General features: G+C 29.9%; 1 protein-coding gene across 7 annotated transcripts in view; it reads right to left on the bottom strand.

The window, feature by feature from the left end:
• Klc (kinesin light chain) overlaps positions 1–12,955 on the bottom strand; it is a 185,361-nt gene continuing 172,406 nt past the window's right edge. For 3 of the 7 annotated variants that reach the window (XM_085949052.1, XM_085949054.1, XM_085949053.1), the window contains 3 exons: positions 8,526–8,755; positions 1,913–2,005; positions 1–450 (listed from right to left, as the gene is read on the bottom strand). In XM_085949052.1, coding sequence (XP_085805178.1) covers positions 361–450; positions 1,913–2,005; positions 8,526–8,755 — 413 coding nt within the window. In that variant the 3' untranslated portion in view covers positions 1–360. The remainder of the gene's footprint in view (positions 451–1,912; positions 2,006–8,525; positions 8,756–12,955) is intronic. The other 4 variants (XM_085949055.1, XM_085949057.1, XM_085949056.1 and 1 more) reach the window with 2 other exon arrangements.

The raw sequence follows: 12,955 nt of genomic DNA, 5'->3' as shown, positions 1-12,955 counted from the left end.
GAGTTACTTCTAATTTAATGTCATTAAAACACTAATTCAATATTTATCCTGTAATTATAACGAAATATTCTAACTTTTAAATAATTAATTTTTGGAGTCAAGAAAATAAGAACAGATGAAATAATGAGTGATATTTATAATACCAAAATATGGTAGGTCTATGAGTGAAAAAAAAATACAATTTCAATGAACAGTAAATTTTAGAGAAAAAATTAAGATTCATAACAAGTGATTTTATATTTTCAACACATTTTTTACAAGGTAAATATTTTACTTGAATTTTATATAGAAAAGAAGTAGATTCAGATAGAGTCTGCATGTTCGATAATGCTCTAAATAATATTAATGTTAATAATTGTGTTATTGATGAGTGCCGGTGTGTATTCCGAGGGCATTGAATAGTTTGGACTTCAGATTTGACCGCGGCTCCGCGTTTGTGTTCCCTCCCGTCTGACGGAATTACCCAAAAGAAAAAAAACAACAAAAAACTTCAAATAAAACAAAAGCTATCAAAAATAAAAATCACATAATATAAGATTGCGTAGGGAATAAATAAACATGAATAAGGAACAACACCGAGGAAATATTTCCATTTAAATGTCGGCTCACAGTAGTTGTCAAGTCAAAAAGCGGAAACAAATTTAAAACAATATTTTATTTGAAATATTATATAATTCATGTGAGATAACTGTGAAATAACAGGAATAAATGTGTGGTATAAAGTAAATTATAAATTTGTCGAATATCAAAAAATTGTATGCTTATTAGGTGCTATGTCCACGTTAATTAAACAATTAACATGTCGATGAAAAATATTTATAAACACTTGAAAACAGTTACTGTCTACTGCTTGCCGACAGATATACGCAGAGTACCTCACGTGCGTCTCGTGTTGGTCTAACCTGTTTGCTTATTCTGTACGCAGTTTTAATAACAGTGTGAAACAGCAACATAAGAAGTGTTCTAACAATATATTCAGAATGAACATTACAGTAATTGTAGAAAGGGGATTTTCTATGCAAGTTCTAAATTACATAAGTAACAAAAAAAATCAACAAACTAAGCCATAAATACTAAGCAAACTTTCCTAAAAAAACAAAAAACAAAACTCAAAGCGAGCAAAAAGACAAACTAAAACAATATGCTTATGCTTTATCAAGATAATAAAATAAATATAAATGTTGGAGTCGGTTGTAAAAAAAGAATATATATATATATGTAATAATATTATATTATTATATAACTCAAGCTTTTCAATTGCAGAAATACTTCATTTCATACTAATTTTTGTAGATTTATAATTGATATTATAATCTATTTTGAAGGTACAGAGGTACAGGCTTTATAATAAATAACTACATTCAGGTGATTTCTTATCTCATTCTACTGTATAAAAATTTGATCATGTTGTGTGTAAAAAAGAACGTCAAAAGTAACTCACCTTATCTTAACTGCTAAAAATGTAAAGATCTAAACCTCATTTGTTTATTGGGACTTAAGTCATTATTGACTGGGATATGATCAGGCATGTGAATTGATTCAGGTGAATTGAAAATATAACGATGAAACTATTTTGATAGAAACTTCATCCAGACATTCTAATAAAATAATAAATATAGATTTCATTGTAAAATCATTTTTTGAAATAAAAAATAGAAAACATATTCTAATGTTAAAAGGACATATCTAGCAAAACACAGTTTTCAGATAGTTCTTGAACATGTTTCGCTTTATATTCAATTACCATGGAATTAGCATGTTTCAAATTGTACAAAAAATATATTTTTTTGTTTCATGAGTCTTTTTAACAATACAATATTTTGTTCACATATAGACCTGAATCTATTCTGTTATGTCCTGTAGGTGCTCTTAATATGGATAGGTATGTGTAATTAAGCGGCCTGGGGCTAACCTCATCGTGCTGATCGATGTGAACAGAATCGATGGATTCCCGGCTGCCTCTACGCACTCCGCGGAGCTTTGCCTGTTTCACAATGTCCAGTGCCTGCAAAGCCACAAACGTGAATGGAAACCGCTGCTTCGGGGGCCACATTTCATAACAGACCCAAACAATAATTAATTTAACATTTGGGTTATTTTTCCATTGCTCCTTCATATTTTTTTCAGAAATAATATGTGATTTATGATTGTACCGATGACCAGTATTAACATCTTTTCATGATCGTGAACGATGAGTTGTAATTGAACACACACAATTAGAAAGTCGTATCAGTTCAATGACAGTCTAATACAAATGATCAGTTAAGATGAATGTAGTGATGTCCCCCAGACATATACTAGGTGTAATAACTTAATTTAGATCATGGATTTTTTTTAATTAATTGATAAACCGACCGTGATTTATAAACGTGAAAGATACAAATGATAGATTGCTTGAATTACAGGTAACAGTCGTCCATCGCGACCCCGGTGAGTGCAAATCCATTAAATCGCGATCGATTTTCAATAATATTTTTTGTCTCGCATTTATTTTGACAGGTGCCACATGCCGAGAAATGTCATAATCAAGAATCAAGCGTACACAATCAGATTATTTATCGGCACAGTTTACATTTAAGGCTATGTAGATTCTTTTAGACACGGAACAAAATTAATGTTTTTTTTTCAGTTTATTGAAAGTTATAGATATTACTTTTATTTTATTAAAATAGTGTTTTCATATTTTATATTGTTTTGTTTTTCAAATCCCCTGTTGATTGTGAAATTTCGCTTATAACGAACTAGTCCAAAAAGTATCTCCCGCGATCTACACAGGGTTACCTGTAGTAGGTAATATCATGTTTTTATATTAAAAAATTAGCCATTCCAACAATAAAACAATAGTAAATTGTAGTTAATACTTATTGATCCTAAGGCATTAAGACTTACATCTAAATATTGTTGCCCGTAGTTTTGAGTAAATGTTGCTTCAATACAATTGACAAAATATCATGAAAAATAAACATCACTAAATTTGTAGATTTAAAATGTAAAACCAATTTGTTTGTCTACGGTCTTTATTTATTTTTGTGTTTGTCATAAAACATTGTCATAGTGTGCGATTAATGATAATGTATTTGGTTATAATAATATATTGTATAATAACATGTAAGCAAATTTTTGCGGAACTAATGTCACTCCGGTGGATAATTCAACTTACTTGTTGAACGTGCTGTGGGCAGCGTGCGAGAGAAAGAAAGCTCAAATGTTAGTGAATGACTTACTGTTTAATAATTAGTATGATTCTCTACTAAAAATCAATGGCATAACGCACAAAGGACTTGAGTGCATTTTATGTGGGTTAGGTCTTTCTGTGAGAAACTTTCGTAAGAGTCAAATTTTATTAGCAACTGTGACACGGTGAGATGGTACACATCGAGATTGTTTTAAATTTGCATAAAAATCCCCGCAGAATTCAATACAATAGGAACAATATGTCACAAACTATATAGGTACCAATCAACTGTGGCAGTTTACTATAACGCAAATAAAAATAGTGTGAAAACGTAATAGGTATGCAATAGAAGATAATGATGCCTCCGGTTAAACGAATCGATAATTAATTTCAATGCTCGTTTGATTCAGTGAGAAATATCATATTATAACGGTTTGAATAAGTCTACGAAAATGCACATAAGACATTTTGCACATTATGCCATATATGCAATGATCCACACCTTCTTGACTACGACCCAACCAAACCAAACCAAACTTGTTTATTTTCAATTACCGCATGACGTATTACCTCAACACAATAACACTTGTACAATCTGCGAGTAAACCGGAAAAAACACGGTACATTCACAAAATTGTACAAACACTGAGTAGAAATAACAACACAGCGCAAAGTAAATACCAAACGTGCAACATGAGAAAATGGCAATACATAGTAATATAACAATAATACGGGAGTTACTTATAAAGATAATAATTGCATCATTATAATATCACAATAACCTAACCTTGCACTTTATGTATTATAAGCATGTAAGTAAAGGTTGGGTTATTAGATAATTCCATAAGAAATATACAACTATTGACTGAGTGTACTTGATGGAAATTTGAGTGAATATTCAAATTTATATGAATTTTATACACTTCCGTATCGATCGGTTCTCGGATGATCTAAGCTTCATTGTACAAGTACTGTCAGTAGATATACATAAAGTCTGAAGACGCCCAAAGGTGAAACCCGGGTGACGAGGACAGTTCAATTTGGAAGTGCACAAGCTATAAATCTTCATATAAATTATATCTACCAAAATATCAATGTCTAGTATAATAATTTGTAATTTGCATTTACTAAAATGATAAACCATCAAGCGATATTAATTCAAACTGTGATTGATATTGATTATAGGTTGATATTTAGGTACATACAGAAAGAAGTTTTGCTTTATTAAATAATTTTGTGATCATACTTTAACCGAAGATACTCTTTAAAATTATATTATGAGTTATGTTTTGTAAATTTCAAAATATACATGAAATCTTGCAGTGTCGATATAGCCAAACGTGGATTCCTTGAAAGCCTTACAAATAATAACGTCTCTGATGAGATGATTTGGAGACTCGATAGATAATTCAGTAAATTTATGGAGCAGCAGGTCATACAAAAATATTAAAAATGTTAACGGATTAAAGGTAATACCTATTGTAATTAATTATCAAGAGTTTAATTAAATTTTATGTAAGGGTGATACTTATACACCACTATCAAGGTTGGTAAAACAAAAAGGCCTAAGTGACAATTTGCAACATTACACAGTAGCAAAATCAAATAATGTTGTTGATTTTATATACATATTACCAAAGTGATATTTAATTTTGTAATCAAATAACTCTTGCTGATAAGCCTTTTGGAAATCTGAAATTGAGATTCATAAGCGTTTAGCTCCATACATAATCAACTTATTTTGCTAAATTATCCACTACATAACTTTTATCTTCGTATTCTAGATAAGACCCACTACACTATATAAATATCAAGAATTATTATCGAATGTGTATGAAGAATAAAAGATGTTTAAATATTTCAAAAAAAATTGCCATATCAAATGTAGGTATTATTATTTACAAGGCTAATCGCATAAATTTCACACACTCTAACTCTTAACTCTTATCACACAGCAAGTTTGATAATAATTTATTTAGGTTATAAATACGATAAAAATAATATTACTAAGTGTTTACTTTTAAATTAAGTAGGTATATAATCCCAAAACCTTTGATAAGAATATTAAATTTCTTCGAATTAATTGAAGCTATCAATGTATTATACTGAAATTCATATTTATATAGCCAAAATCAATTATAATTAACTTGCTCTCATCAAATAAAATGAAAAATATCAAACCACAGACAACTGGTATGAAGAAATTCTACTACGCATTTAATCTAAAAAATTAAATAATCTTTTCTAATACGACCAACATTCTAAGTGAGGTTTAAAGTACATATTTTAATTTGTATAATATTTACTATGTTAAAAATGTCTGCATAAAAATAAACACTCCCAATGGAAGATATATTTCATATTTGAAACAATGTCTAATGTGTGTGTGTTAAAAATATTTATACAAAAATTGATTGTTAGCCGTACATTCAACCCTTGTCAGTAGACGTACTTCATAATTCACCCATGTCAAAATAATTGAACCGATGTTAACACTTTATGGTCCGGTAACGCCACATTGGCGTCCTTTGCAAGCCGAACGTTACGATCCGGTGACGCCTACGTGGCGTCCTCACATAGGCATATCTTTACTGTGAAAAATAAATATGAAATTTAATATTTGGTTGCAAGATCTATCGACAGATGGTTGAATGACATGTGCAAGAAGTAAAAGCATGATGGAAAAAAAATATTTCGGGGTTTTTACAGAGATGGCGGACGTAATACCATTCAGTATTTTTTTGTACCTATACCATTTTTTTTATTAGTTACAAGCCCATTTCTAGACGGGTGAATCACGAGACGTGAACAAAAAAGGTAATAAACACTCAATGTTATATTCCAGTGTCGTCACTTCACAATCGAAATTTAATTGTCGACCCTTTTCAGTGGTAGTCTACCATTTATGAACCTGCATTCTTTTTTTTTTTAATGAACGCGATTTTTAGCTATGAAATTGCATCATATTTGATAATTTGTCTTTAATGGTTTACTACCCATGAAACATCCACCATGCTTCATCATCCATGATAGAAATCTTAACTTGAAAATGAGAACAGTTATAAATGTGAACTTGTATCGCGTTGTCATTTTCGTTCGCTTTTTTCGGGAGATTATTGCTTGTGTAACTGCATAAATAATAGCTATTATTATTTATATTGCACTAATTTCATTGAAAAAATAATTAATCTAAGTATATTTTAGCTAGGATATATATTTTTTATTAGTTTTATCTCCAAAAAAACTTTTTAAAATGGAGGACCATTCGTTTTTAAACAGAGGAAAACTATGCGGATTGTATGTCAGATATTCCCAGTGACTGAAGATATCGGAGATTTTAGTGTAATTTTCAATCACAATCAAATATTTCCGGGGATTTCCGCAACTAATAAACGTTTAAGAAGAAAGTGTAAAGTGTGTTCCTCACATAAACTTCGAAAAGAAACTATTTACATGTCCAAAGAGTGTAAAGTACCTCTACATCTACATATTGGTAATTGGTTTTCTTCGTATAATTTAAAAAAAAGTGTATTAGTTGTTAGTTCATTTTACATTCATAGTTTTATAAACTATTTCAAATAATTTCAGCTTTAGTGTGATAATAATTATTTCGTGCCTAGCCAGTTATCTAAAGGTATTATCCATAAGATTGAGTGTTGATTCAAATATTTTTGTGGAATGTAGATGTTTGTTTTACAATCCTATTGCTCATAGATTTTGTTATATGATTTTTTTACGCACGCCTCTGCACTGTTATTGGATTGTCTCGATTCCTACAATAATACCAAATTTTAATAAGCGGTGGGAATGTATATGCGCAGTGACGTCCCGTGGGGGTAAGCAGATTGAGCGTCGCTTGGGGGCGGCAGTTACCCGAAGAGCGAACAATCGAGGAGAATCATTAGGTATATATAGAAATAGCTACCTAAACTTAGTTATAACGGAAATATCTTTCCTTAAAAAAAATCAGCCCACTGGTTGGAAACAAAGTGTATTCATAATTACTAAAAAGGTTTGATAGGATAGGTTCGCGATGTCTCGCGATGCCTAGCTTACTTCCGTTGTCCTTGGACGTCACGTCCTTGCGCACATGCGCAGATTAGCGGATTGCATTTGAATTATAGGTAGGTACCTACATACTTACATACCCTAATTTAAAAAAAATTTAGCTGACCTAAATTTTTTAAAAAGTTACGTGTATTTTAAAATGTATCTGAAACCGTGGACTCACAATATTTTTTGTCTATTAAAGTAGACATGTATATTAGGTTTAGTGGTATAGGTATTGTTAGTAATGTATCCATACAACACATTTCTTAGATATTGGTGTCATGAAAGGATGATAAAAAATACGGTAGGTATAAAAAAAATGAGGCGGCATTTCGGCACTGCTTAGGGGCGGCATTTTGTCTTGGAACGTCACTGTATATGCGTGCATTTTATTTATTTGAATTTACTCGAAAATATGCACGCCACTGCACTGCCTTTATCGGCTAGGCCATAAAACCAATAAATCACTAGTAAGTGTTAGTTCGGGAATGAATGTGCATTTATTTTTAAACACTTCACAGTTTGTGTGAAGTCTTTGTTATTTTATTATATTTGATAATCAGAGATATGAGTAGCTAGCGCTAAAAATGAATTGATACGTATTCTATAGCGGTGTAAAACATTTTGTATTTGAATATTTTATTATATTTTTTAATTAAAAAATAATATATTGTGATGCTTCATATCAATAGGCTGTTTCCTTTACATTATATTTAACAAATTGAACTAATCTAATAACATATAATAAATAATATACGAAAATTTACAAATTATATACTTTACCTTTATGGAACGCGGGCCAGAGGTTGACAAGTGTTGAATAAATGACACAATTTGATGCATTGATATATTTTAAGTATTTTCTGAAAATTTTATTGAAATATATCAATAGGTTCAAAAGTTATATCATTTTTAACTTCGCGATCGAAATTTGTTGATTTTCATTAAAAAATACCGGATATTGGCGTAGGTTCTTCGCGAAAATTCGCGGACCGTATAGTGTTAACATCATACAACTTCATCAAATAGTGAATAAAAATATACGTTTAGTCTACATATTTACATATACAGCTTTTCAAGGTATGAACATGGCCCGAATTAGCTCTCACTATAGACTAAATATAAATTGTATTTCTATCCATCACACTCGTCTACGATACGATTCAACTCAGAATCTTTCGTAGGCAAGTCTAATACTCTATAAATTTGTATGTAGAATTTCTTCATGACATTTGCCATAATTTCGCATAATAAAAAAACAAATAAATGAAAAAAGATATTAATTGAAATGTGATCTGACCACCTCCTTGCGGCTCCTGAGCGCACAGTCCTCGAGAGTCTCGGCTGCCTCGTATTTCCCTTGGCGGCGGTACAGCGCCCCCAGATTCTTGAGGGTGGTCGTAACAGTGGGGCTGTCCACTTTGGCCGCCTTGTGCCATCCGCCGTACTCACCGTAGGGGGCGTTCTCCTTCTGCAGATGCTTGTTTTCTTCTCGCTCCTCTGCCACTTGCCATATCGGCTTGTTGTCACCTGTCGTATCAACGCATCAATGTTATCTGTTATATTGCATCGTGTATAATTTAAGATTAAAAAAAACTTATATAACTGAACTAATGAAATAGATCCTTTTTCAGAAAGCATTCCACGCCCTTCGAAAGACTATCGACAACACAAAATCATTAACCGAATTCATCTTAATATTATTTATAATAAATAACATCTTTGTAGAATTAAATCTTGCAAATGAATCCAAACTACGTTTTGATAGGTCTATTGATTGGATATGTATCAAAAAAACCTATCACATAATGGACAGTTAAAAATATGTTGTACATTGTACATAGTACAGAATTATCAGTCCTATCATTTTCACACAATAAAGATCAATGGATGAGATGGATTTTTTAAACACTAGTTATACTTAAGTAAATGAATTTATAGATTAGTTTAAATATATATATATATATATTATGCTCTCGATGGCCGAGTGGGTAACGAGTCATCCTGCAATGTCGTGGGTCCCAGGTTTGATAATTAAATGATCATCTTAGGATCGGACATGGTAAATATATATATGGTAGTTTGAATATAAACAACTGCATCTTTACAAGAGAGCAAAATAAAATACCTAATAATTTCATCAGTTTCGTAAATATATTATGAATAACTCTAAGGTACTGATGAAACTTTTGGAAACTTTTTTTTTTACAAAATTTTATAAGTGTTACGATGTCAAACAAATTCTGTTTAAAATATAATGTAAAATACAGTGAAAAATTTAAATAAAACAGAAGACACAAAACACAGAAAAAGTCTTATAAAAAGATGATCAACACTATTATGATCATGGTGTATAAAAAAAATATCTAGATAGTTCTTATATTTTTATCTGTTTTGTAATCGTATATCACTAAATATTTCACAACAAAATAATAATTTAAAAAAATGTCATTAAGGGTAAATGTGACACAGTTGGGACAAAGTGTGACAACATGGAAGGTCTTGAATGTATTTAAAAAATCAAAATAAAAAACTAATATATTTTCTTGTATGAATATTATAAACATACTTATTATTATTCAGTCAAGTCCTTATCTGTGTCACACTTGAGCCCGGTAATGTCACACTTACCCCAATGTTACAGATCGTTCCGATTCGGTTTATAAAGATGACCGCATTATCATTCTGCGATCGGGATAGTCATCGATGTCTTCAAACAGTATAGATAGTACCAGGATCAACTTACTATTGAGTGAATTTCATTATGGATATAAGCCATAATGCAGGCAAATAATCATTCACATATAGGATACTGTTTATAATATACCCAGAGTTTTACACTTTTATGTCATCAAGACATTTTTTGTTGTTTATGGTTAAAAATTAATGATTTAATATATAATTTCATAAAAATTGATTTCGTAATTCAGAATTTTAGTGTCAAAAGAGTCAATGTACAAAGATAGCTTCAAAAATAATTAAAACTTTCATGGTCAATAGTTACGGTTATTACTTTTTAATGTAATGTACTATCGAACATAATAAAAAAATAATTTATACCAGCCAAGCCATCAAATAAAATTACTTCAAACTATATTTTTGTAGATAGCTCTTTTTATCACTATATATTAGTATATCCCTGAACTGAAATTGCAACTTGTAGCTGAAGACTTTCAGATTTTCAAATATTAAACAGAATAAACTTTTCTATCAAACAATCGATACCTGGAATATATATATATAAGTAGAAAAAAATATTTATAACCACAAACTGAACTGAATGACAGTATCACTTTAATTATATGATAGTATCATTTCTTTGATAATTTTAGGATTGAGAAGGAAAAGTAAAATTGAAATAAAAAAATAATTACGTTAACACAAAAAAATTTACTTAAAAATGTATCTATAAACAGACATGCATTGTAAAAAAAATATATATAAAATATACAAAACACTGAAAATCGATATCGATACATAAAAAGTGAAATGGGCTAACCTTTAATAAATTAAAGGCAAAGTTAACTAGCTTTGCGTCTTACCTGTGTCTAAATAATGCCAAAAACAAGTAGGTAATATTCAAAACTACAGTGAAACTCCGATCTTACGTTGATGAAGGGAGTGACAAAACGTAAATATATGATTTTTTTAAAAATAAATATATTTTTTATTAAAAAATCATACACATTGGTTTGGAGCATATTATACTCTTTAAATATGTTATTTCACCATTGCGAGAATGTCCTTTTTTCCTTTGAATCGACCATGTTATTCTTTCCTGAGACATTATTTGAACATAAACTTATACAATCGTGTCATGTAACCTTGGTGTTGTTAGCCACTGCAGACATGCACAAATGGGTCTGGTATTCATTTCAATGATGTTATGCATTGAATTGAATGCGTTCAAATAATTTGGATTTTTAATTTTAATTAAAGTTAGAATATTTTAGATGTAAATTGCGGGAAATAAGAACATAAAACTGAAAATTAAATGTGCTAAAATGAAACGAAATGTGAATTTAGGACATATAAAATCGGGGTTCCACCGTATGTCATTTTAAGTTGTGTGAATATCTTTAGATTCTGTGGGTTAGCTTTTTTCACCTCTCATTTACCGAAACAATACACTGATATTTCATAAAATACCCTGTCCAAAAGAACTTATTTAATACTAACAAGTGCCACGAGGCGCTTCAAATTATTCTGTACAGCAAAAACCTACACCAAATATATTTCAAATCTTAAAAAGACCTAATGACAAGCGATCACTAATAATAACTATTAAAATAATGTACATAATTGGGCTTAACTCACTGAACACACAGCCTATACTAATCAAATACTAAATAGATTATACAAGATTAGTCAACTAATCATTGAAGACGACCACCTTCTTTGGTAAGGATGGACAGTGTCAAAAAGACCTAACCCAAACTGGTAACAATGTTTTAGGGAAATGATAAATATTTAAATGTTTAATTAGTAGATTTATGATGTACGTATTCAACTGAGTATTGTATTCGGTTGATTTGTTTGTTCAACCTGGAGACATTTTATTTATTACCAATATTTTGAGTTAACAGTTTTTGACACGCATTTTTTATATCAGAAATGCAATACAAGCTGAAAAATATTGTTATAACTAAAAACATTTTTTTCTAAAAAAATTACATGTAGGAATATTTGACAACCATTATTATAACACAAAATCTTAATACACCATTATTTATTACAAAAAACATGTGTAAACCAAAGCTTCACTCAAGCAAGATGAGCTACAAAATATTGTAATTTTTCAATACGAAAAAAATTTAAAGGGGTAGGTATATTTAAATTACCTCACTTGAAAATGTTATTAATTTTTGCCAAGGTAGGTACAATATAAACTCTTCAATATTCTAAGGTTGTATTTGTATGTAAAATTTTTCAAAATTCGTTTTCCCTAAAAAAGTCAAAATTAGATCTTTTGAGTACATTACAATTGCAATATGTATGTGACATTGATCGGCAACTTATCCATGCAAAATATAAGTTTCTATTAACATGTGAGATAAGACATTGTCCAAATGCCCGAGATCCAAATGCATTTAGATTATTTAGAAGTAGATGGTTACCTAGTGGTTGTTGAAAGGTATTTTCTTTATTAATAAAAAATTGGAAAATACAACCTTGAAATATTAATTCAATATACTACCGAGTATTAAATGAACTCGATAAAAAATATGACATATGTATAATAATACTACCAAAAAGTACCTAAGACATTTTGAGGAATGTTGTACTGATTATAAGTTACACACCTAAACTGATAAAAAATCTTATTCACAAATCTAGATTTACAGAAATTGTAAAAAACATGTTGGAACAAAAATCATACAGAATGTTTAAATGAAAAAAAAAGAATTTACGCCCATGCTCATACACAAACCTTATCTCGAAACAAAATATTCTAAGATAAGCTACCATAATACATGTTTGAAAAAAACTCCACAACACCCTCAAACACTTCATTTTATCAAATTATAAAATTAACTACATACATACAAAATTATTTCGTGTAGTGTCATATTCATACTCTTAAGTCTTAAGTCTACTAAAATGTGATATGCTCATTTGAATACCTATGCACTATTAAATATTATCATCCTAGTCATTATTAATAGGACAACGCTATAGTGCTTATAATTATAATCAATTCAGATGGTGGGTATTTAAAGTCTATAGATT

The sequence above is a fragment of the Rhyacophila brunnea genome, unplaced genomic scaffold, assembly GCF_057557595.1.
Source record: "Rhyacophila brunnea isolate RB1 unplaced genomic scaffold, BYU_Rbru_1.0 scaffold_21, whole genome shotgun sequence".
NCBI lineage: Eukaryota > Metazoa > Arthropoda > Insecta > Trichoptera > Rhyacophilidae > Rhyacophila > Rhyacophila brunnea.
Note: the sequence above shows the minus strand (reverse complement) of the source record. Positions and strands in the feature narration are given on the sequence as shown.